We start from the raw sequence: 26,825 nt of genomic DNA, 5'->3' as shown, positions 1-26,825 counted from the left end.
TAAATTTAACCCATTCTGTGCTATTGTTTGTCTCCATGGGTCAGAGATATAGGAAACTGCACTGTATTGAACGGTGCTCTGGGTAGCTCAAACCTTTCCTTGCAGGTGTTAACTCACATCTACATGTTTTGCTGTTCCTGGTGCCATTTGCAGCTGCAACGTAGCAGCAAAATCGAGCCTTGCCTTTCAAGGATGCCAAGCTTTGCCAGTCTCACACCCATGCACGAGAATCTGTCAGCTGTCAGCAAAACATACTTGCCTTCAGCGATCGCTGCCTGGAATCACAAATGCACCATCCGCAGCGCATGGAAGTTTATGCTGCAAGCTGCTCTACTGTTTTCTGGTGAGGTGAGCAATCCCCTCAGCTGTGCATTCACCTGCAGTTTACCAACCAATTGTGAAAGGCAGGGCACAGCTTACACTGAGACAATGCATTGGAAAAGGAAACCAAACTGCGCAGTTTCGCCCGATTGTTGTCACTGAGAGCGGGAAGAGTAGAAACAGGAGCGCTCGTGAAAAGCGCACTTAAAGAAATAAAAAAGTAGCTCCGAAATAATGCTCTAAAATAGCCGCTGCGTATATTTAAGGGTAATTGGTCCATGCTCTCATGGAGGGCTAAACCATCGCAGAGGCATGACGTATGCATGGAAGAACGAATACTGGAGCGACGATGGAGCCAGCAAATTAAAAGCTTATGGACAGGCAGAAGACCACATAGTACTTACAACATTCCTCTTTTCAAGACAGCGCATGTGTGCTATCAAGAGCCAAGACCTAAAAAGGAGCAATCTGGCAACATTGCAGCTGTTGGAATGTTCAAATGGTAGATTTAAAAAAGCTTTTTTTCTAATTATCAAGTGGGCTGCAATAGGACAGGTGGGAGAAGAGCAAGTGGGGTGAAACTCCGGGGAGGGGGGGAAATGGGGAGCCATGTGGGAAATGGAGAGTGAGGGCAACAGGTTAGCAATTTAAGGGCATTGGAAAGAGAAATTAAAAAAAGCAAAAAAGGCTAGGAGGGGTAGAGGAAGCTATGGACAAACTGAGGAGGGGGAGAAGGAGCAACAAGGTCCATGCCGGAGTGGGCGAGTGGGTATTTGAGAAGGGTAGCAGCACAGAAGTGAGAAAGCAAGTAAACACATGTACTCCCATGGAGTGCTAAAAAAGTACTTCACAGAATATAAGCAGTGGGAGAATGTAAGTCATTCAGTCAAAATGATGGGAAAGAAGCTATGCTCCAGGATACGAACCAACATAAGAAGAAGGAAAGCCATTGAATAAGAGGCAAGCAAATGAGAGTGACAATAAAGTCAACCAAGGTAATCAGTGGACTGGTCCGAAGGCCTGTGTAGGTATTGGTATTGTGAACAATAGGCTTTCAACAACAGACATCTATAAGCTGCCTGTACGCAAGAATTAAAAATGGGGTCCTCCTACATGCCCCCATCAGTCGAGGAAGGCGAAGAAAACAGTTAGGGCCTCATTTACAATAGAATGGTGCAGTGGGGAGCCGCAAGCAATTTTGCAGTGCCGCATCATTCTAAAAGTGCAGGAATGCACTGTATTTACAAGAATACAGTGCATTCCTGTACTGACCCTGTGCTAATAAAGCAGCCCATGCCAATGCAGGCACCCTTGCGCCATGTTGCAAGGGTGCCTGCGTCGCAGGGATGATTGATTTTGTGCAGGAAGGGACACCATTCTGAATAAAATCAGTCAATGGAGGTGAAAAAAGAGATGAAAACGAGGCAAAATGAGGATATTCATCCTTGTTGTGCCTCCCTAATGCCACCCCTGAATCTGGCGCATTTCCAGGTTTACGAAGCCTCGTAAATCTGGGAAAGCCTCAGATTCCATGGGTGTTGCGTGGGAACACCTCCCACAGCAGCACTCATGGAACGCCCAGTTCATGCCACGCAGTGTTCTGTGTAAAAGAGGCACATATTTACAAGGCCATGAAAATCCACGTAAAGTGGCTTTGCATGACTTTATAAATATGCTCCTGCACATTACGCCACCGGAGTGTCACAAACATTTTCTGCTGTGGCCCACCTGCCAAACTTAGAGTGCCCCATAGCTGTGGTCCATAATTTTGATCATACGTGCTCCCGCCAACACTTCAAAAGCACTTTTGGAGCAAATTAAATACCGGGAGGGCTGTTATCTTATAGTGGGCCAGCTTAAGTCTTCTGTTTAGCAGAAACAGACCCCAAGGAAAACATATGGGCAATGTTCGTGAACCAGTTGGAGTCCTCTCCGTGCATTGGAGTCATTTTTTTTTCATGTTTGCAGCTGCCATGGTTTTCACACTGGTCACCAACAAAACAAGCATTGGTAAATCCAATGTATTTGCGAATGCAGGATGTATTGGCTTTGTCAATGGTTTTGGCTTAAAGTACATTTCTAAAAGTGCTATGACGCAGCCAGCACTGGCAACCTCCTAGTGCTTTTGTTTTCTTTACTTTTAGCTGTGGACAACAGTACACCCTGCTGTGCAACACGTCTAACAAATTGTGACAAAACCAATAGATCTTGAATGGCCAAAACTTTTTAGCTTTGTTAATGCTTGGAAAAGCGCCAATAGATCTGTTAAACATGCATGTTTCTAATAGCAACAGCTTGTTTTATATAACACCTAATTCCCTACTTCTAGGTTCTTAAAGCCATAAATAACACATACTAGCATTACCCAATTTATGCTACTCTGTTTGCCCATAGTAAGTGGATTGAAAAGTAAGTGCTCTCTCCTCTGAACTTGTGACCTTAAGATCACCCTAATAGTTAGCAGTAAGCTTAAACTCTTTGAGTCACCCAACATGCTTTAAAAGCAGGGCTGTCTTGTGAGCAGTCACACAGAGATAAAAGACCCAAGATCACGGGTCTGCACCTCACCCTGAAGCAGCATCAGATTGGCAGGGTGGGCAATCGGCCATTGTCCATGGTGCCTAAAGCCAAGGCCAGCTGGTGGGCTGTTTTTTTGAGAAGTAGATAAAATCACATTTGCTTGGGCCTGCTTGCCCACTGGTGCCTCACCCTATGGGCCACTGCAGCCTTAGAGGGAAGATCGGAGCTCATTATAGCTAAGTAGAGAGAATGGCTGGCTCACTGCCTTTTGCAGTAGGACAGTGGGCCAAACTGAGCTGGCACAGAATGTGGTGGGTCTCCTCCTGTCCAGAGTCTCTTAACGTGACAGTGAGGCCACTGGGATGAATGCGATCTTTTTGAGCATCACATCTAGCAGTAATGTTACCTGGGGTGGGGCCAAAGGGGCCTGTGCAGGAAAACAGAATGAGTGGTGACCACTAAGAGACTCTATGTGTGTCTGCGGCAGCAGACAGATGAGCACCAGGTGCACCCTCCCACTTTGTTGTCATCTTTGCTGCCACTACTGTTCACCACTGAAAGAAAATAAAAAAAACAACACAAACATACAAAATGAGCAAAAAGGAAAATGTTTTTGACAACACAAAACAATTATTATTTTTTTAAAACATTACTGTGATAAACGTTCATTCTGGAGCAAAATGGCAAAGGGAAGGGAGAATAGACATGGCAGGAGAGTAACAAAATGGATTGAGGGAGTAGAGCGATGTGGAGCGCGACAAATGGAGAAGTGAGACAGCAGAGTGGTTAACAATGACAAAAATATAGGACTAATAACAAATCAAGAAGAAAGAGAGGGTAGAGGAGAGAGGCTAAGAATGCTAGAGATGCAGACAGATTGAGGCAGTGAGGGGGAAGAGGGGGAAGAGATTAAGGAGAAGAAGTGATGAAAGACAGTGGAGAAAAGAGAGACAGGAAAGTGATACAGGATGTGGGGTAATGGCAAGAGCAGCCTACTTTGGGACTTGAGAACCCGGTTTGATTCTTGTCGCCGGCTCAATGTCCTGTGATTCTGAGCAAATCACTTAAAATCCCTGTACCTAAAAAATGAATGTGTCCATGTAAAGTGCTTCAATTCCTTTGGGTAGTGTTTGCGCTATATGGAACTACAAATAAAAATTGAAAGATGAAGGAAATGATGGAGAGGGAAGCAGAAGAGGGTGTCAAACATTTCCTGGTCGATGAGTAAAAGGGAATACTTACTGCCTCACATGCACTAATTTTCTTCTACAGTCTATCGCTAAGTTTAGAGGATGTTGGCATTCCAGGAAGTAGTGCTAAATGTAAATTACAATCCACCAGTGGAATTTCCTTCATCAAAGTGATGAAATGGTAAAGGAAATTCCATTTGTGGATTCCCCTTTGGTTTAAACCATGGGTACTCCCAAACTTTCTCTCGGGGGGCCAAATTTACAGTGTGGTTTGTGGCCAAGGGCCGCACCGTGGGGGTGGGGTCATTGGGGGAGGGGGCGGAGCTAGAGCAACAAAACAAACCTGTGACCATGAGGTGGAATACAGGCCCCTGCAGCGGACGCCTTCGTCCACTGAGCCACCGGACCCGGCATACATATATATATCTCTCTCTCTCTCCCTCTCGCTATCTCACTCTCCCTCTCTTTGTCTCCCTCCCTCTGTCTGTCTCCCTCCCTCCCTCTCTCTATCTCTCTCTCCCTCTCTCTGTCTCCCTCCCTCTCTCTGTCTCCCTCCCTCTCTCTCCCTCCCTCTGTCTCCCTCCCTCTGTCTCCCTCTATCTGTCTCCTTCTATTTGACTCCTTCTATCAGTCTCCCTCTCTCTCTGTCTCCCTCTCTCTCCGTCTCCCTCTCTCTCTGTCCCCCTCTCTCTCTGTCTCCCGCCCTCTGTCTGTCTCCCTCTGTCTGTCTCCCTCTGTCTCCTTCCCTCTGCCTCCCTCCCTCTGTCTGTCTCCCTCTCCCTCCCTCTGTCTCTCCCTGACTACCTCCCTCTGTCTCCCTCTGTCTGTCGCCCTCCTCTCTCTGCCTGTCGCCCTCCTCCCTCTGTCTGTCTCCCTCTGTCTCTCTCTGTCTGTGTCCCTCCCTTTGTATGTTGCCCTCTGTCTCCCTCTCTGTCTCCCTCCCTCTGTCTCCCTCCCTGTCTCCCTCCCTCTGTCTCTCCCTCTGTCTCCCTCCCTCTGTCTCTCTCTGTCTGTCTCCCTCCCTTTGTCTGTCGCCCTCTGTCTCCCTCTCTGTCTCCCTCCCTGTCTCCCTCCCTCTGTCTCCCTCCCTCTGTCTCCCTCTGTCTGTCTCTCTCTGTCTCCCTCTGTCTCCCCCTCTCTGTCTCCCCCTCTCTGTCTCTCTGTCTCCCTCCCACTGTCTCTCCCTCTGTCTCCCTCTCTCTGCCTCCCTCTCTCTGTCTCCCTCTGTCTTCCTCTCTCTGTCTCCCTCCCCCTGTCTCCCTCTCTCTCTGTCTCCCTCACTCTCTGTCTCCCTCCCTCTCTGTCTCCCTCCCTCTTTCTCCCTCCCTCTGTCTCCCTCCCTCTGTCTCCCTCTCTCTCCGTCTCCCTCTCTCTCCATCTCCCTCTCTCTCTATCCCCCTCTCTCTCTGTCTCCCTCTCTGTCTCCCTCCCTCTGTCTGTCTCCCTCTTTCTCCCTCCCTCTGTCTGTCTCCCTCTGTCTGTCTCCCTCTGTCTGTCTCCCTCTCCCTCCCTCTTTCTCCCTCCCTCTGTCTCCATCCCTCTGTCTCCCTCTCTCTCCGTCTCCCTCTCTCTCCATCTCCCTCTCTCTCTATCCCCCTCTCTCTCTGTCTCCCTCTCTGTCTCCCTCCCTCCCTCTGTCTCCCTCTGTCTCCCTCCCTCTGCCTCCCTCCCTCTGTCTGTCTCCCTCTGTCTGTCTCCCTCTCCCTCCCTCTATCTCCCCCTGACTCCCTCCCTCTGTCTCCCTCCCTCTGTCTGTCTCCCTCTGTGTCCCTCCCTCTGTCTCCCTCTCCCTCTGTGTCCCTCCCTCTCTGTCTCCCTCCCTCTCCCTCCCTCTGTCACCCTCTGTCTCCCTCCCTCTGTCTCCCACTCCCTGCCTCCTTTTGTCTCCCTCTGTCTCCCTCTCCATCTCTCTGTCTCTCTGCCTCTCTGTCTGTCTCTGCCTCTATCTGTCTGTCCCTGCCTCTATCTGTCTTTGTCTGTCACTGTCTCTGTTTGTCCCTGTCTCTGTCTCCCTCCCTCTGTCTCCCTTTCCGTCACTGTCTGTCTCTGTCTCTATCTGTCTGCCCCGTCCCTGTCTATGCCTCTATCTGTCTCTGTCTGTCTCTATCTCTGTCTGTCTCTATCTCTGTCTGTTTCTGCCTCTATCTGTCTCTGTCTGTCTATCCCTGTCTCTGCCTCTATCTAGCTCTGTCTGCCCCTGTCTCTATCTGTCTCCCTCCCTCTGTCTCCCTTTCCGTCTCTGTCTGTCTCTGTCTGTCTCTGCCTCTATCTGTCTGCCCCATCCCTGTCTCTGCCTCTATCTGTCTCTGTCTCTGTCTGTCTCTATCTCTGTCTGTTTCTGCCTCTATTTGTCTCTGTCTGTCTCTGCCTCTATCTGTCTCTGCCTCTATATGTCCCTGCCTCTATCTTTGTCTCTCTCTCTGTCCCTCTCTCTGTCTCTATCGCAGTCTGTCTCTGTCTGTCTCTACCTCTATCCGTCTCTGCCTCTATCTGTCTCTGTCAGTCTGTCCCTGTCTCTGCCTCTATCTAGCTCTGTCTGCCCCAGTCTCTATCTGTCTCTGCCTCTATCTGTTTCTGTCTCTGTCAGTCTGTCCCTTTCTCTGTCTGTCTCAAACTGTCTCTGTCTGTTTCTGTCTCTCCCTACTGCCCTCTGTCACCCTCTGCCACCTCACCCGGCTCTCACACCCTGTTGTCCTCTGTCATTCTTTAATAAATCACGAAGGAACCGGTTTAGATTCCACAATGCTGCACAGCCATATTGTAGCTTGAATCCAATGAATTAAATGCATCTAATTTATTTAGCTTTTTTCGCTTTTCACCATTCATTTTTATCACTTTTCTCTTGTGTTCAATTCATTTTATTCAATCCGTTCTTGACCATGTTCAAAAAAACTCAGGAGCGTTGGGTGGATTGCATGTCATGATATATTTTCAAGAGCCCAATGCATTTCGGGAATAACACTCCCTTTGTCAGGGGCACCTAGGAATACAAACAAATGTGTTATTTTAATCATATTGTGTCAATGAAGCACTCTCGTTTTACATACCACTTATCCCAGATATTAATGACAGGTCTATATGTAGAGCACTGAATAAATGAAAACTGCTGCATTTGACCTTGCCGCTTGTAAATTATATTCGGTCATTTATGCTCCCACGGTATTCATATACATTCTGTATTTCACTATTAAAAGTATCCTCGGTTATTTAACAAAAACAGACAGGCGCCCATCGTATTTTGTGCACTTACCATGACGTGCCAGATCGTCCTAAAACATATTTACATGATGCCTCGTTCAACTGCATCTATTTAAAAATATCGTAACTTCATCTTTCTCGGAGCACGCGTATTCTAATTAAATGCAACTGGTTATGCTGCCCGGAAGGCCTTGTTTTATGTGCATTTCCACCCTTGGTAATGACCTAAAGGTGATTAATTGTGTCTGCTGGTTACGTAAACCTGAGTTCATTTAAACTACAAACCGAGTGTTTTCCACCTTTTAACCAAAACAACTCAATGTCTCAGAATGAACAAACATGTATAATTCTTCACCTGGAGTATTTCCCCTGCCACAGTTGCTATTCCAACAGTTAACATTAATACACAGTAAAACCACTCCACTTTTGAACACGCCCCACGTCCGTTAAGTATAGAATTCATGGGTCCTTACGTGAGTGCTTTTAATGAAAATAGTCATCAAATGCCTACACACCTCACTTGATGAAGTGAACTCTGTCATTCTTTGTCACCTCACCCCCGCTTGTGTGGCAGCTGAGGCAGCTTCCCTTCCCGGGCACACACGCAGCCCCACCCGAGTACTTCACAGGTCTTTAAGAGACCATTTGCATGATAACGAGGCTTTGTTGTATTTCACCTCTTCTTAGCGCCCCTGCAGCGCCACTCGGACTATCACTTGAATCGCCCGGCCCCCACAGAGCAGAGACTGTTTGCTGACACTGTAAAAAAAAACAAAAAACACCGGTACGATGTCTGCAAGGTCCGCGGGCCGCCAAGAAAGGCGTGCCGGGCCCGCGGGCCGTACTATGAGTACCCGTGGTTTAAACGCTGCCTCCATGCACAGGAGGACGTTCTGTTACAGTCCGCAGCAAAGTAATTAGGGGGACACATGAGAATATACCATTAGGTATACTACCAAAGGAATTCAAAGGGCAGAGGGGGGTGAAAGAGGCTGACAAAAGAGAGCCAGACAGGAATAAAAGGGAAGGTTTGCAAGAAAGAGCAAGGAAATCAAACTTCAAGGAGTGATACAAAATGACAGGAGAAATAAGGGCATGAGAGATATAAAAATAACTGAAGAAGGAGCCCACAGGGGAGCCAGAAGTGGTAAAGAGAGTGGGGATTTGTAGACAGAGAGAAAGACAGGAAAAAACGGATGGGAAATGTGAGGGACTGAGCAAAGGACATAGGTAGAATGACAGACACTAAGGAGAGGAAAAGAAGTAGAGTATGAGAGAAAACTGAAGAACTAGAAAGAGGGGACAAAAAGTGACATAAGGAAGGAAAGAGGTATACACAGCAAGTAAGAAAGTGAGATAGAGACAGATAGAAATAGAGGCATTTGGCGTGAATTCCTGCAGCGTTTCCAGATTCAAATCAAGTCTCTACGCACAATACAAAAGAAATTAAGGGCCTCATTACAATGTCGGGTGGAAAGCCTCCACCTGATAATCGGAATCTCCTAGATTGCGTTGGAACCCTTCAGACCGACTCATCCGCCCGACCGATTACAATGTTTGCGGTCGGAAAGGAAACTGCGCGGTTATTCCAGAATCGGTTCCAACTCGCTCTCGGAGTATTCGTGTTGGTTGGAACCGCATCATGCACCTCTATGGGCTGCGTTTCCGGCTGACCGATTACCATGTCAATTTCCAACATCCTGTTCGACATAAAAAGGCTGTCGGAAAGTGACTTTGGAGCCCTGCATCCTGAGGCGTCCAGTTGGAGGCCGAAGGGGTACCTAAGGGACCTCTCCCTGTAAAACCCTGCACTGTGTGGCAGGCACGATGGGGTGCCTGTGACAGGGTGCAGGGTTTTCAACAAACACCCCATTTCCCCATAAGAGTCTGTGTTGTCGTGTAGAACACGGGCTCCCATAGGGAACAATGGGACTCCGACCGAACAGAGTTCGGTCGCATTGTAATTGGAGCTGCCAACCGCAAGGCGGTCGGTTCTTGAATCCGATACAATGTCGGGCAGAAAGTTTCTGCCCAACATCGTAATGAGGCCTTAAGTACGAAGCTGTATGAAATCCCCAAAGGCATCACTTTCAGAGAGGCTCCTGAGTGACAACCAAAACAGAAGGACCCCTGGTTCCTTGAGGGTGAATAGAAACCTCCAGACACAAAAGATGTACACGGCTCTCTGACTCATGACCTGATATAATACAGGATATTCAGGGATCTTTTGGGTGGGGGTAGCACAGACTAATGGACCAATAGGCGACTAAGAAATTCCGGCACCTGAAGTAGAGAAAGTATTGGTGTGAATAATAGGTGAGGTGACCTGTGGATGAGTTGCAGTGGAATAATGGTGTGTCTAGTCTTTGCCAATGCTACTGACTCCATAAGCGTTGAAGGCTTAATTTATCAAACATTTCTCCCAAAAATACTCTCAATACTAAGCAACGTTTCATGAAAGGTCATTATCCACAAATGTGGGCCTGTTCCTCTTTAGGTGCCTGGGCCTAATTTTGTTCCCAATCCGACCCTGTCCTGAAGGCCATCTCTGTGCACACAAATGTGGTCCCCGACTTCAGCAATTCCCGGAAAAGCAGCCTCGCCTCTGCATCATGATATAGCGTATACAAATCTTCACCTGCATTGATCAGACCAAAACAGAGATTGACAACACCCAGCCGAAGAAATTTACTTACAAGAAACTTTTCCCCCTTCACTAAAGAATATTTATGAGAGCCCCAGCTGACAGACTGACTTTATGAAAGCGCCCAGGAAGGGACATACTGGCAGAGACGGGCGCTGTCTGGGCTGAGGGGGTTATTTATGACCTTAGAAAAGTTGTTCACCTGCATTTCCTTCTTGAACTTTCTAGCAAATGGGAACAGCGATCGTTTTGGACAGCGTTTGTGTTGGACCATCAGTGTGACTGGGTGTGCTTGGAGCGGGGTTGGTGGTAGTATTTGGTGTGTATTGGTCCTTGTGGAGAGCTCCATTACTCATGGCACTTTTCCGTCTGCTCTCTACTCGGCTGCCTGAAGGCAATGACTATGTCAATAAAACACCATCAAAGCAGAACATTTCTGCCACTTTGCTGTCTGTCTTCTTTTACTTGTATTGTTTAATTTCCATATTTTACCACAAGAAGCAACGTGATATTGTATGCAATCATTTTAAGAGTACTGTTGTTAAGCCATCTGACGTACAGGCAATAAGGTTCCGGGCACAGAGGAGCATTACAACCGACAGAGGTGGGAGAGGTTATTATGCTGGGGGGGGACTTGGGTGGTGCAAAAGAGCAATCATCATAACAGCAGGAGGAGCGTGGGTGGCACAAACAAGGACTTCGAGCAGAAGAGACAGACTGTGAACACATTCACTCTTAAGGATTGCAACAAATAAAGTTAAAAAAGTACCCCTGAAAGTGCTGCACCCCGTGGAAGGACTCGGACGGAAGCAGTACTTAGTCTATGCTCCACAGATCAGCTGAAAAACAGGAAGACAGTGGAATTCAAGCCGCTGCCCAATGAGAAGCAAGGAAATCAGAGTGAAGTGGAAGCCAACCAATTGTAAGTGGGCTCCAAGTCCTTTCTTTTTAAGATTTTTGTCTACCAGAGATTGACAAGCACAAAGCAAGCAATGTGCAGGGGAAACCTAAAAATACAGCGTTAGAAGTCACACCCTAAACAAGGTATGCCTTCCAAGGGTGGACAGTTAGAGGTAGAGGCTTCCCACAAAAAAGCAAGCTGAGGTTATATCACTAGAAACTCAGGGTTTCCAAGACATGACTCACGATGAAGAGACGATGTGAGTGTGGAAAGAAGGGCACATTCACCAGTTTACGTCTGTTGTCCTCTATCGATACAGGCTAAATGAATCCCAAAGTTGTGTTAATAGATAGATGACCTAATATCATGCCATGGGAATTAATGCAATGGAAAAAAGCTAACACTAATAAAAGGTAAGAACAAAAAGCAGGCAAAGCTGTGCTGTCATCCCAATCAAAAAGAACCACTATAAACGACACCAGAAACGTCAATTCGAAACATCATGTGCAAAACGTGTTTGCTTATTTTTTTATATATGTCTAATCCGAGGGATTTGTTCTTTTTATGAACCACTGCTGAATACTCCACCTTCATGTACAGTACAAAGTTGAGATTCCCTGCAGAGTACACTGTAGTGCAAACAGGAAGCTCCCACTGGCTGAAGCAGAAGGTCTAAGCTCCTGCATGTAACATTATAAGTCAATGCTCCATGGAGGCTGACGCTGCTCTGTGGAACACATCCTTGGCTGCACCTGCTGTGTCATGTGGAAAGTACCAGAAAATACAAAAAGACCTCGTGTCTGTAAAAATCCTCTGTCACCAGGAATTCCACAACACAACCATTGACAATTAAAGAATACTATAGATACCAGCTTCCGAAGGTACATCTCTGCCGCCTCGGACTGCTGTGCTATGCAAAAGCAAGATATTGGCATGTGCCCAGATGTGTTATAAATGTCATTATTTTCCTCCACGCTGAAGTGGAAGCAATACCATGGATTCCAAACAGATTTAGGGGTACTGTAATAAAATTGACTTTCGTCAACTTGATGGATGATATCATGTAGCAGGGGCTACTTATGCTAATCCTCATTAATCCTAGCGCTACCCTTCTTTTTACAGACCTCGTTCGTGAGCTGTACCCACTTCTCAGACAGGAAGCTAAGCTGCTGCTAGTGCAAACCACCCTCCTGCCATCGCCCCAGGCAGGGCCTTTGCCTCTTAATCCCATCAGCATGTTTATAGATTCATCCCTATACTGAAGCTGATACAAACTACAATATCACCTACAAGGTGGGCGGGTCGAAAGGAGGAATGAAGTTGAAAAGTTTAACAACTCGTAACTTTGCTAATGATTTTTTTAAAGTTCAGAGGTCTGTAAAATGCAATGCTGTGAACATTTTTAAAACAAGCAATGGTGAAACCAAGAGGTCCGGTATTGCCTTCTAACCTTTTGGTTTGTCAATGCTTGTTGTGTTATTTCATAGTTTTTGTAAAACTTTATTGTTGGAGGAGATGCTGGGCCCTTCACATCATAAAAAAATATTGGCTAGAAACAAAAATATTTTTGGGTTTCAAAACGCACGCATTGCCATACTAGTCTCTGGACTGAAGGGAACTATTTGTGTGTGGACGTGCCTCTTGTGAAACAGCAGAATTCCAGCATTCACAGTGATGCGAGCCAGTGGCTAAAATGAATTGACCCTTTGTCCCATGGTGTATGCTATAGCGGGATGAAGTGAAATGTGAATGACACAACAACAGACCAATAGAATTAGAGTTGTGGCCGAAAGTCCCTATAAGTACATTATATATACAAACACTTTCAACAAAACAAAAAACGTCTTGCTCAGACCTCAAAATTAGGGCAACAATAGTCCAGCGAATGAGACATTTGGTCAAACTGTAGTGCTTCACTGTTATTACTTAGGGTTAGGGAAACCAGGAGTGACAGCACAAATCCATACAGCCTAAAGTCCCGTTCATGATGGGGGGAGGGAGGGGCAGCTGGCTACAGGAAATGGTCAGGTTTTGTGAAGTCGAGAAATGTCATCATTTTTTTCACACAGATCAAAATGTCTCTATTTTATTCAATGTAATGGAAGAAGGCTTTCACTTTTCCCGCCCTTTGTCATAAGGATTGTGAAATAGAAAGGTAGGATTTGGAGTAATGAGTATTACTGCTAAATCATACCCGCAGTGCTGTCACGTAACCCTGTATTTTTCTTGTTCTTGCACAAGAGGCTCACAAAGTGATAAGCTAAAAACTGGCATAATAGCAGATCACACCAGACCACAATATGCTGCACACCCAGTCAATATATTCAAGAACCACAAATGAAGTTCATTATTCCACATTACTAAGAATAAAAAATGCCAGATCGGGCGCTGAAAGCATCTTTAATCTCAAGACGGTAATGCTGTAGAAGCGTCTTTCCAAGAACTTCCCCAGAATACCTTCATGTTAGTGCATCCAGAGTCGCTACGTAAGCCACCAATATCATAGATGGTTTCCACCTGCTTTGGGTGACCAAGGAGCCTTCCTTCCTTGCTTTTTCGAATGTGACAAAACGCCTACCTATGAGGCAAAAAGTGGTAGATTTTCAAGTACCTTAGTACTGCCCTACACACATCAAGGCAGGGCCAGGAAGATTCTCCAGGAGAGCATGAGAGGGGAAAATAGAAGGCAAGTCATATTCCTGACAACTAGGAAAGGAAGACAACACCTTTGGTCAGGAAACTGGATTAGACAGAAGAATCACCCCATAACAAGACACCTAATTCGTCCAGTCTGTTAGCTAAAGTAATGACCATTAACATACCAATCATCATTTTAAAGCCCATTGTATTGATGGGCTCTGTGGGTTAAACAGGGGAGTCTGTAAGGAATCCAGGCGTAAACACAAATTACACTTTCGGAAATTAATATAAAATTTGAGAAGTAGCCCCAGCAGCAATTTGTCTTCTGCTATACCACCATAGTGATCCCAGGTTTCCCAAATGGCTACTCATTGCACCACTGGAGAAGCAGCTCCCAAACTGCTGTAATCGCATATGCCAAAGCATCAAAAAACCTTGCTTGAGTGGTCAAAAGCAAACACCAAGCCCTCCTCTGCCTCTTTCATCCCGAATTTCACCTGCAAGATGAATAGAAACAGAAAAATAAATGCAGGATCCCTTTTGGCCAATTCAGGAAAAGGGTGCTTGACCCCCATGCCCTGAAATCTGGATATTTGAGGCATAATTTGAAGGGGTGCTTCCTTAAATGGTGACATAAGGGTTCCATAGTTCTGAACTTCTGGCAACTCTACCCTGAATCCTTCCTGAGATTGAGCATTCCACGTGGGATGAGAATTTCCTGTTCCTTCCATCCTCCTGGACAATGTCTATACCTTTAATATGAGGTGTTGACGAGCCCACCTCTAAGGCCCGGTTTGTCACATGTTTTGAATGGGTGAGCTGATGTTAATTTAAGTGTCAGTCACCATATTGTTGGTTCTGAGGACTGACTTGTGGACGATCATCTAAGAAAAAGATTTGAGGGTATGGAGCACCAATCAGCAGGAAACAGATCTCCTTTCCCTAAAGGACCATTGATCTGTACCTCCTGGAATACCACTGTCACACCCCAAATGGAACTGCTGGTGTCCGCATTTATTGGAGTCTTCGTGGGATGTGGCAGAGGGTTGCCCTTTCATAGGGTGCCACTACTGTGAAGCCCTATGAAATGGGAGCAGTGAGTGAAGGTGAGGCACAAATGGTGAAAGAAAAAGATTTGCCCAGGGAATGAGAAAAAGGTAGTCTGCTATATGCCTTCCACACAGACAGCCACTCTCCTGTGACTGGATAAACTTGAACAAGAGCTCACTCATTTTTAGCATTCTTCAGGAAGTAACACACAGCCAAGGAAAATGTAGAACTGAATTGCTTCTAAAGAAGTATTTTACAACTATTGTATCAACATCTGGTTGTAGTTTATGATAATGCTGGCTCTGTCTTCACAGGGGCTTCGTTATATACACCTCTACTTCAGTGATGGGCTTTGGTGGAATTAAACTATGTTCCTGTGAAGATAAGAATGATTTGGAACTTGACCAGCTTTACTAATTGGTGACTGTTTATCATATGCCTATGTTACTACTTTGGTTTCTTACTCCTTGTGTGCTCCAGACCATTTTACAGTATTGAGTGTGATAATATCCCGCACTCTGTTTGCACTCTCTTCGTAGCTAGAGGGCAGTCTGATGTAGCTCTGCAATATATACATTGCTGTTTTCCAAACCCTGAATGCTATTGGGGATGTGCGAGTAAACATAACCACTGCTACCGATTGCAAAGCTAACCCTGGTTGCTGGAGTGTTGTTCAACAACGCGTGTATTGCAGTGAGTGAAAACAGGCTATCTTCTGTGAGCCTTATGGACATTGCAGCCTCCTTTTTTAGGCCTTTCCCTGGATCAGCCCTGCTTCCCCCCTCAAATGCTAATTGAAAGCCTCCGTAGCCTTCTCCTCTCCTCCAATACCTCCTTATTGGAGAACTGATTGAGATTGTTGGATGGCAGTTTCTTATGGACATTAAAAGATCCGATGGTTACTCCCCATTTGAGACCACTGACTTCCATTTTCATCGCCTGAGATGGCGGCCAAATGAAATTCTCTCCCCTTGGTTCCTAGGGTGTAACCAACATTGTGATCTGATGCAGTGGGCCACCAGGATTGCTGTCTTGAAATCTTGGTCCTCTGTGATCCTGGATGGCAAGCGTTTAGAAAAGTAATGGCTTAATTTGCATGCATGAACATGGGACCAGGACCCACGTTGCAGAAATGTCCCCTGAACCTGTAACTGCATCCTTCCATGCAACAGATTTGGAGCTGCACAAAAGGCTTTCGTGTAGTTTCTGGATCCTGAAATCCACCCCAGGCTTATTATGAAGGACAGCTCATTAAAGTCCTAATTCTGTTTTGGTGAGAAGTGGGACATCTTACAGTTTATGAGCCTTCCAGGGACGCGAGAACTGACAGATACTTTCTGTGTTTTACCCACCAATCCGGTGAAGGTAATATTGGTAGACTACTCATACAGCTATGGGTGGATGCAAATATCTTCTGCATGCAATCCCCCACCGCTGGTGCATTAATAGTGATGAACATGCTGGGACCTGATGGCAGCCAATTTGGACGCATAGAAACTGGCAGTGTTGTTCTGAGATGGAAACTCAAACATAGAGGTAGGCATCCTGAAAGTGCAAAGATGCTAACAATTGCTTCAGGTAAATTAAAACCTTTGTTCCTGACCCACTTCTTGTCTTTTGTATGTCCACCACTGTTTGAACTGCCAGATAGTTTTCACCAGGAATGGGGTGGAGTAAAACCCTGTTTCCCACTTTTGCTTGGGGACTGGTGTAATGGCTGCTTCTCAGGTAGCTAAATGATACCCTCCTGTAAGATGTACCAAATAGCTGGATCTTTTGATCATTATGTGTCTGAAGTTTGGTGGAAGGTCTCTGAATTCTATATGATGGCCAGCTTGTGGAACAGCAATGACCCATGCATTGGTATTAATTCTTCCTTTGTGTTGTGGCTTAATTGGACCTCCAACCAATCCATCTTCTGAACGATTCAGTCTAAGGTAGCCAGGATCCCTGTTGAGACTTCTACTCAGTCTTCAGTGAGGTCCTCAGTTTCTTAGCCTGGGTAGAACCAGGCATGGGAAATTACTGGATGTGCAGGATATAGGGTTGGTGGTGGCTGGAGATGTTTTCTAAAATATAATTGCTTAAAAGGCTACCTTGACTACCACAGGCAGCCATACATATGTCCCCATCTCAACATTTGTTCTGTATACCCTGCTCTGAGGATGGACCAAAACACTTGACCCCTGGAATGGCGAATTTCCATCAGCATATTGATTTGGGTGGAACCTGTACAAAACAAGTGGCGCCTGGCAGAAAAATAGCCCCCACCCCCTTGCTACAGCTGAGGCTTCCACCGCACCCATGGAGATGTGACAGAGTAGCTGGATCTGTCACTCAATCATGGCTAGGACCTCTGCATAGCCACCACCACATCCGCTGCTGAACGCAGAACTCAAATCCTGCAACTGTGACTGAGAAACATTGACACTCATATGTATGATCCTCATTGTCAATAAGAAATCGGCCTCGCTCTTCTTGAACGATGCTTACAGTCTCCTGTCTACTAAATCTAACAGGGTTGCATCTTATACCATGGTAATTATGTCTAAGAAGCTGGGAATCCGATAATCCACTTTCAGAGATTTGGTAGTATTCCTCACAGGTTATAAATGTGACATGAATCGTGGCATGGTGATGGTTGCCTTGTCAGGTTTCATCCGCTTACAGATCAAGACTTCCTTCATGGATTCCAGCATTGGAAATTTAGAGGCAGCTTCTAAATTGTACACGAGGGTCATCTTCTTTGGAAGGACACTACACACATAGTGAGTTTCTCTTACAAATTTACCAAAATGTCAGTCAGAGATTACTTTGAATTGCATATGCCCAAAGACATGGCCATCGTCTTGACAGAGGAAACTGGCAAAGTGCCCCACTCAGCGTCTCTTTATCTAAGACTGTACAACATAGTTGATCTTGTAGGCTACTGCACAGCATATTTTATAGTCATCTGCAATTTACAGCAGGAGATATGCAGAGAAGGCAACCTCTCTTCTCTTAAGGCGGGGTGTGCCATGTTTTCACTTTCTGCGTCACTCCAAGCAATGTGGAGAGGGGGAGTGGTCTATGTAGGCACAGCAAGACCACCTCTCATAGTGTTTGTGCACCATCAACACTTGCCAGCCTGTGGAAGGTCTAGCTTACCCTCAATGCGAGCACAGCATTGCTGCCTCCTCATGCCACAAGACGTCATCCAGGCTGCAGTATTCACTACCGCCTCCGCCCTTTCAGCACAGCGCCCACTGACCTATGGCCAATATATTTACATTTTAACACTCCTTCACAATATTTGGAGGAATTATTCCTCAAAAGTGTAGAGGGCTAGTGTTAGGGCAGTAAATTAGACTCGTAGCCTAATTTTCGTAAAACTGCTCTTTTTGCAAATATTCTAGGAGTCGATCAACTGGAGGCCCAGCCACACCCTGTAGTCACAATCCCCAGCAATAATTCAAGTATCGCACACTGGCGTTTACAAAGCATGAAAATGCATATAACTTTTTGCACGTTCAAAGTGCATATATAGGATTGTAAAATATCCTCACTTTCACCTTCGAAATAATTTCCAGCACAAGCAGAGTGACTCAAAACAGAGGGTCACCCCTCTGGGTGTACTGGCCTGAAAACTAAAGATCGGGTGGCGTCCAGAGCTCTGGCTCGCGTGCTGTCAGCTGTATCTGAATTCCTAGTTTGCATTTTCTGGTATTATGTCTGTGTGGGGTGACTGCGTGTGGGCACGTGCAGAGGCACGGGACCGAGGCGAGCCGGACGGGGACTGGGTGTTCAGCAGGGGCATGCCCGCGCTCTCTGCCCTAGTGACTTCCTGGCTCTGCAGCACATGGTGCTGACCCGGCGCTTCCCGGCTCGAGGGAGGTCGGGATCCGCCCATTGGCCGAGGCGAGCTGCCGGGAGCCGGTTCCTCTTTAAAAGGCAGAGACGCAGCCCTGCCTCGCGCACAACGCAAAGTTTCTCCTCACCTGTGCGTGGACGCTTGAGCTGCTCTTTTACTCTTTGCCATGGCGGACGAGATGCTTGGGACCTGGAAGCTGTGCAGCAGCGAGGGTTTTGATCAGTACATGCAGAGCCTCGGTAAGAGGGACGCTTACCGTCCGCGCATCCAGTCTTGGCTTCATCTCGGTCCTTGCACTGCATGCGAGAAGTGCGAGTCACCCTATTGGTCACTGGGGGATACACCACCAAAGATCGATGATACAATGCGCAAAGAGACTATGATGGAGACTGTAGGGGTGATAGAGCATTAGAGGTGCCGATGGAGGACATTTTTCCGAGAAGTCCATTCCCATAGTCTTTAGATCCGTATTTGAGTTATCTTGTAGACGCCCGTCGCCCCACCCTCCCTTGTATGTGTTTTTCGTTTTTCTCCAGTAATGTGTAAGTTGCGGCTAACCGGCACCAGTGCTGTGAAGGTATGGTGGGTTAATGCACCTGCTGTATAGCCGTATCTGGGTGCACAATTTTATGTTGGGCATTTTTTGTAGTTTGGTTTTACCTCTTAGATCTTGCTGGGTGTACCTCAAGATTATGGTTTTGCAAATGGGCTTCAAAGCACCCCGCCCCCCCCCCCCCCAAAAAAAAAAACACCTCAGAAGGAGAGGAAAAGCTGTATATAAATTAATATCGGGAAATCCTTTTTTATTTTTTTAAAAAATAAATTGTGTATATATTTATCGTTTTAAACGATGTGCGTGCTGAAACAGGTCTGTAGGTTCTGGGGCCAAAATAGGGACAGTCAATATGGAAACCGAACACTGAAGGGAGGTACTGTTTGGGGGCAGTTAACTTGTAATTTTGGTGTGGGTTTTTTGTTTGTCTTTTCTTATGGGTCTGTCTGTGATACACGAAGGTGTTCCAACACAAGTCCTGTTTATTTAAAAAAAAAAAAAAAAAAGTGGTGGGTCGGTTGCCATGTGTTTTCCAGCTTGTATGATGAGCCCTAGTCCCAATTTAACTTTTCATGTGATTCTCCTCCACCCCTCTCTGTTCCTTTCAAAGGACCCAGGAGAGTGGCCAAGCAGGGCCCTGACTTGTGCTTCTCCTGTCTTCACTGCATCTCTGCTTAGACCCGAACTGGCCTTTCTATCACCATGGCTTGTCCTGGTGTTCTGCTTTTGAGGTTTCATTGACTGTCATGGCCAAACAATGACACCTTAAATGTATGCTTCTCTTAATACCCGATGGTGTAGGAGGGGCAGGGGTTAATATAGCTAGCATGAAATGAGGAAACTTCCCCCTCTGATTGTTGGGGTAGCAAAATACACGTGCAGCCCTCCCCATTCAGTCTGATTTCGTTACACAACCCACTTTCATTTTACTAAATTATACACTTGTAGTTTGTCTTTGCCAGCCCTCTTAATCCATTCATTTTTCTTCCGACCACTGCATGATGGGCAGTGGGTGAGTTCTCTTCAGCCCTTGGTTTGCTTCTCTCTGAATGCGGATCTTCTTGCAAGATCGTTCCTTTCAGTTTCATAAACTATTGCAACGTGTGCTTTTTGAAAACAAAAAATGTTCCTACGACCCCCAACAAGGGCGAAGCAACACCCACCCTTAAGCTCTAATACAACATGACCAAATGAGACAGCTTGTCTCCCAAGGCTGGAAGCCGCACCTATGGACTGACTTCGCCATTTTTCTTTTCAGAAGTGCTCTTACTGATTGCCATGTGGCTCCGGATCCCATCGAGTTTCTTCCTACCCATCTTGCCTCGGTACCTTTTTAGTGACCACAGGGCGGCATCCTGAGATTCCGTTCTATAAAGTGTAGCATGAGTGATCAGATTAACCCTCCCTGGAATAACTATGCCTCAACCTAGCAGTAGGGTTACAGGGCTCTCACCCAGGCACCTTTTCGAGCTGTGTGGTTCTTTTACATGACATCAACGCAGTGCTGGAAATGGAAAAATAGAAGTGCAGGTACTCTGTGCCAGAGTACCTGCTTGTTTCTGAGAAGGGTCGGTACACTCCAATGAAAAGTGTCTCTCTTGAAGTGCCGGTACTTGGTACTGGTCCGTTTAAAGCACTGATGCGTCAACAGATGTTAATCCTGTCGGCCCTATTGTGCTTAACGAGATACGGGGACGGCAATTGTACTTTCCAGGTGAAAGGAATCTACCCTCCCTCATTCGTGGGAAAAGGTCAAACCTGTGGAGTTTTTGGTTTATTTTTTAACGAAAAGCATAATTTGACATGGAAGAATGTCCTCCGTTTTAATTGCGAGGTAATCACACTGCACTCTGATTCATAAAAGGCCATTTATTAGGACAGGATTGCATACCTTAAAACACGTCAACAGTTTATCATCAATCTTTAAACGTAAACCCTTTCTTCCCACCATTCTCTCTCCAACCCCCAGCTTTCACCTCAGCGCCGCATCTTGCCTTACTCATCCTTTCAATAACCACCTTGCATTCCCAGTCTTTCACACTACTTTGAACCCAGCATCCTTCTTGTCCTGTACCAGCCATCCCATACACAATCTTCCTTCACATGCTTTTCCCCCACCCCCCACTAACGCCTCTGCCAGTGCAACCTGTCCAACCATGGCAACCCTTCAGCACACAATACAACCAGGTCCCAACCCCCAATAAAACTTGTAGGGTGGTGGGCAAACTTTTTCCCCTGGTAGTGCAAGGAGTCAGAAAGGGGCTGAAACCCCCTCTCCTGACTACTTGTATTGTGAACCCCCAAACTCCACCCCGCCCGCAATCCGCCAATCCTGTCCTCAAACCTCGCGAAGCTTCCCCGTGGAAAACCAGGCTGCGCCTTCGCTTCCCCGGGTCCCACATTGGCGGTGTGAGGCAGCCGGGCGATATAACTTCCTGCAAACCAATTCTCCTTTCCTTGGGTCTTGAGTATGAATTTTGAATGAGCAGCCCACCCTGTATGCTTCGTGTACTTTATCAACTATCGTAAACTGCAAGACCACAATTCCCAGAATACACCCAAAAGACCGTCACTTGCGTGTGCAATGACGCGACTTGTTCCTGAAGTTGTGATGCAGCATGCGCGCGCCCTTGGTAGGCACAGCCAGCCACGCGCCGAAGGTCAACATGCTGAAGTTGTGAGGCTTTGGCTAGTCTTAGAACTCTGGCTTGGACATGACGCACCAGCACGTGGCTGTAAGAAGCAGGGGCGTTTGCGTAGAATGGATTAGTAGTCGGGCGGTGTCCCACGGCAAATGCGGCTAGTTCGTTTCCCTGCTTTCTTGCCTACCGATACTGATAGGCGAAAATTACATTAAAAGTACTGTGGACACACACAATTTGACGTCCACAGAATGCCTGCCCTTCTCTTGGGGGGGAGGGGGGATTTCATAATGCAAAATAAAACCAGTTTTAATCAATTTGCAATGTGAGCGAACGCGTGTGAAACTTTTGCGTTCTCCAGTGAACTGAAATACGGTTGCCACCGTTTACACATTTGACTTGCTCAAGCATTGAACTACGAGGATATGTTCTACTCATCCAATTAAATAGGTCAACCTATTAAAATGGTAATGTGAGGGGGGGCACGTCCTGTACCTCAGCAGTGACCTGGCAAGAATCGCGCGCTTTGCCGCCTCCCATCAATCACCTGTACAGCTGCTAAACTGCAAGCGAAATCCCTGGGAGGAGATTGAAGGGTTGGGTGAGGTAATCGGGGAAGTTTAAGAACGTGGTTTTACTAAGAACTTTAAGGCAATGAACGGGAGGTCTGGAATAAGATATATTCATGGCAGCTCAAGTCGGCAATCTGTGCGCCCTTCAACTGCAGGCCCCTGCCAAAAGCCAGCTCTGCTGGTTACTAGCTTTGTATAAGCTGACTTGTAAGTGTTGCGTACTGTCACTTTGTGTAGTATGTGTGATTCAGAATATCTCGCCATCTGATTTAAGGCATATTAATGTTGCTTTCTCTTCGCTTCTGTGCAGGTGTTAATTTTGCTACCAGGAAGGCGGGCGGTATGGTGAAGCCCAATGTGATCATCTGTAAAAAAGGAGACCTGTACTGCGTCAAAACTGAGAGCACGTTCACAAATACCGAGATCTCTTTCAAGCTGGGAGAGGAGTTTGATGAGACCACGGCAGACAACCGGAAGACCAAGGTGAGGGCATCGCGCTGCGTACCTGGTGATACATGGGCGGGGCCTCCTACGTCACCTTAGCTAACCTACTACCACTGGGCCAGTCGCGAGGCTGTATTCCGCAACTAATTTGGGGGCATATCAACAAGGGCTTTCTCTGCGTTTTTGGGGTTTAAAAACCAAAAAAGCAGAGATAAAACTAGCGCCCTCAGCAACGGGGTGCTAATATGCAAATTCGGATGTTAGCACCATTTTACTCTACGCTTCCCCTTGCATCTGAGATGCAAAGGGGGCGTTTCAGAGTAAAATAATAGGAGAAATGTTGCTAAGCGACACTTCTCCTATTATCAAGGATATCGCTAACCCTGTTGGAGATAGAAAAAAAACTGCAGTGCTAACCGCAGTTAACGCTGCAGTTTTTACGTCTGGTATTTTTCTGACCATGATATCCTATGTAAGGTGGATATCATGTCTATCCCTATCAGCAAGCTATCGCCAAACCTTGTGCGATAATCGCACAATTGGCAGCTTGCATTCTGAATTTTATCGCTTTGGCAATAAGCGTTGCTGATAGCACGTTATCTCCGTGATATAATTCAGAGTTGGCCGGCGATAATTATCCTCACACTTAGAGCGCTGAGCGATAATTATCGCCGGCCCTTGCTGATATGCCCCTTAAAATGAGAGGGTGTAAAAGGGGTCTGTCACTGATCTGTAGCTAAGCAGTAACGCCCCTTTACCCAGAAGTATAGTTTGGGAGGGGGTGCCACTCGCATCAGAAGCTGAGGGTATCTATGCATATTTGTGGCATATGCTAGGGTTACAGATCTTGAAATCCAGAAACACAGGTGTGATTTTTTTTTTTTATATAAAAGGAAATCGCCAATGATCACAGGCATAATTGACAGGACTTGCCATTCTCGAATGTGCATAAAAAATCAGAAAGGGAAAATTAAATTACTTATGCAGAGCATGTTTCGTGGTCTTTATTACATTACTTTCTGGTAGGGCCTGCTAATTAATCCTGCACTGGCGTCCAGCAAAACTTGCCTTCCATTGGGTTCACTCTAACCTCTGTGAAAACAAAGACTTGCTGGATATACTGTCCGTTTAGGACAGAGTGAGAAAGCAGGACTGCCGGGTCCTGTTGTAGGAGTAGCAGTCAGTGTAGTACTTAGGATTCCTTACATAGCCTGTTGTAGCAGCAGGAAAATCATCGGTGCCTTCACTCCTGGACCAATTCTAACTAAAAGCTCCTAGTGTGGGGATAAATACCCCAGGGTAATGGCCCTCTGTAATTTTAAGACTAGGAACTTGTCCAGCTTGGGTTTAAAGGCTCGCCAGTAGATCTCTTCTCCTGCCATACAGTTGTACCCTTGACTTCTTTTTTAAAGGAGAGCGTCTTTCTTTTTTAGTTTTTTTTTTTTTAGCATTTCTGGCTGTTCGACCATGCAACTTACTTCCCAAATCCTTAACACAACTACCTGGCCTGATTTGAAGGAGGGAAATTCTGCCTGAAAGCACTGTGCCTTGCCTTCTAGGCATATGAGCGCATAGCACCTGAGAAACATTTCATGGGGAATTTTTAACCTACTTGGTATGGGGTAGCTGTAGATTGTTGTTTGGGAGTTAGGTTAAAATGCACATTATACAAGTAGTGAGGCATCTTTTTTTTTCCCAGACAACAGTCACTTGTGAAGATGGTGCATTAATCCAACATCAGAAGTGGGATGGTAAGGAAACCACAATCCGAAGGGAAGTTAAGGATGGCAAACTCGTGGTGGTAAGTGATTGGCCTTTTTTGACTATAGTAGCAGCAATATTTTTACCTTGGTGCAATACAATCTGCAAAAGCAGTTGATGGACAGGATGCAGAACAATGTCGTACATTCATCCCAGTACAGAGATCTGGGCCTAAATCTTTTTTTTTTTTGCTCACCATTACAGTTTGAACCCAGCTATATGCAAATCAGTCTTGACCCTGTGCCTCAGTTGTTGCCCTAAGTTGGCAGGGTATTCCCAGACGTGGGTCCCTTGTTCACTTTGCCACTGGATTCAAGCTAGCCTGGCTGAAGACGGCTGAAATGCCAGAAACCGGTCCTAGGAAGCTTGTTTCCGGTCCAGGCATGGCTTGGCAGTTCGGGCTGGACTGTTCCCATGAGGCACAGGGTCAGACTAATTTGCATATGGCTATGTCTGAACTGGGGTGGCGGAGTGAGCTAAAGAATGATGATGGTTTAAACCCTAGATCAGTTGACTGGGGGTGAGTGCTTGTAATGTTGAACACTCCGTCCATCATCCCATTTGGTTTTGCAATACAATCTGTGCATGCTGGAGTAATATTGGATGTAAAATAGCTACTAGTGCCCTGACAGACCCTCGACTTGAGCCTGAAACACTGTTCTAGAGTTACTTATGCCTTTTTCGAGCACAGATCACAGGAGTACCAAGCGTATCGTACTTAATTGTGTACGTGCCATTTCTACAAGCTGGGAAATTGTCTGTATGGTACAGATGCAGGATGTATGGTTTTTGTCAAATTTTGACTTGGTTGGGGCCAAACTGAGCAAGCAGCCCGAGCAAAAATGCTCAATCGGCCCGTTCCAATTGCCCCCTTGCACTCATTCACCCATTCTCACTGCCTCTCCTGTGATGCCTTGCTCCTCACCCCTCGCCCCCCCTCCCTTATTTAGCTTTCTCCTTGAAGCCTCCCTGTGCCGGCTGCAAGTCCCCTTTGGTGACAGTGGCACGAGGAGAAGCATTTCAAACCCAGCTTTGCTGGGAAATGCTCAGTGGAATAAGGAGGCCTTCCCAGGACTGCTCGGCGATTCTCAAATCTTCTTGGAGGCATGTACTCCGGCCTCTGACATGATTTAAAATGCATTTCTAGAAAGCTACTTTGTACAATTTTCGAAATTCCCAAAGTAGTTTGGATGCACACTGTATTTCGAAGCGCCTTTCTAGCCGCCGAAACCGGGCTCCTAAACTGGCAGCTGCAGCCGCCATGCTGGTAGCACTGCAGTATTTCCCTCCCGGCCGCCCCTACATTGGGATCGCTTGTCCGTGTATCTTATTTTGCGGAAGCGCACGTGACGACTTAGTCGTACAGGCGTCTTCCCTTGCATAACATTTTAACCAATCCTAACTCCTCCCCTGCCGCTCCAACAGCACAGGCCTTCCCAGGAGGGAGGAGCTTACTCCTACCTGCATGGAAGGCACTAAAGCAAAAGTGAGGCATTAACAGGAGTCTGATCACCTGGAGGAAATGGCCCGAGTTTAAGCAGATGTGCATAGTTTTATTGCCTTTCAGAAATGCTCTGCTTTAATAAACATTATGCACATTATGACATTGACGTTTTGAGGTTTCCCTATTCTTGGGGTTAATTAATATTCAAGCTTGAAAGAAAGCAGCACTTCTAATAAACGCTCTCGCTATTTCTAAACTTGCATGACTGTACTAAATGCAATACTTGTTTGTATGAGCGGTTTACTTATTTTAATTTCTCCATTTTGTCTTTTCTAGACTTGCACCATGGGTGACGTGAAATGTGTACGGACCTATGATAAAGTATAGTCCACACCGGCTGTGTACTTTCAAGAGGCTCAGTTCCATGAGCCATGCTATAGAATCTGCGTTTTTTTTTATTTGCTTTTTCTTTTAATTTTGTGACCGACTCGAATGCTATCCCAATGTTTGTTAACTGGTGTCTGCGGTGGTTATTAAACAAACCAAACTGAATGCATTCTTTACCATGTCGCATCTTTAATGTGTTGTGGCTCCTTTTGGATGAAGGCAACAATGCAGCTACTCCATGCTGGAAAGACCTGCTGTTCCTGGACTGAGTGACTTGAAAATCTGTTTTGTATAATCGGGCACAAGTCTAGAATTGGAAACTTTGAGTGGCATTGTTGGCTGGAATACATGTATAGTAAACTGGGTCCGTCCGAAGTCTAGTTGTAGCTCTTGTCTCAGCGGAGGGAGTGTTCTCGGGCGTCTAGCAGGAGGGTGCGATCCAATCACCTATGAATGGTGGTGGGGGGCAAGTTGAACTCTTGGAAGTGCCTCCACTTTAAATCTGGATGGTCATTTTGCTACTTCATAAGGCTTGTATAGACACTAAAACCATAAGCAGACTGGAAAGAATGGCAAATGCAAGACTGCACGGAGATTATAGTCTGTTTTTGGGAGCGAAGCAGTCCTAGAATCTGGCTCCAAGATCTAGCATGAAGCTAGAGCAGGGCATCGTGAATCTTATGGTAAATATTTCTGGTAGGGTAATTC

General features: G+C 46.2%; 1 protein-coding gene across 2 annotated transcripts in view; it reads left to right on the top strand.

Annotated features, from left to right (window-relative positions):
- LOC146831130 (myelin P2 protein-like) overlaps positions 1-26,282 on the top strand; it is a 62,555-nt gene extending 36,273 nt beyond the window's left edge. Inside the window, exons 1-4 of one of the 2 annotated variants that reach the window (XM_085605362.1) lie at positions 18,398-18,553; positions 22,392-22,564; positions 24,225-24,326; positions 26,067-26,282. In XM_085605362.1, coding sequence (XP_085461488.1) covers positions 18,481-18,553; positions 22,392-22,564; positions 24,225-24,326; positions 26,067-26,117 — 399 coding nt within the window. In that variant the 5' untranslated portion in view covers positions 18,398-18,480 and the 3' untranslated portion in view covers positions 26,118-26,282. Of the gene's footprint in view, positions 1-18,397; positions 18,554-22,391; positions 22,565-24,224; positions 24,327-26,066 lie in introns of those variants that run through there. The other variant, XM_085605363.1, reaches the window with a different exon arrangement.
- Positions 26,283-26,825: the final 543 nt, after the last annotated feature.

This window comes from Triturus cristatus, chromosome 5_1 (genome assembly GCF_964204655.1).
Source record: "Triturus cristatus chromosome 5_1, aTriCri1.1, whole genome shotgun sequence".
NCBI classification, from domain to species: Eukaryota; Metazoa; Chordata; class Amphibia; order Caudata; family Salamandridae; genus Triturus; species Triturus cristatus.
Note: the sequence above shows the minus strand (reverse complement) of the source record. Positions and strands in the feature narration are given on the sequence as shown.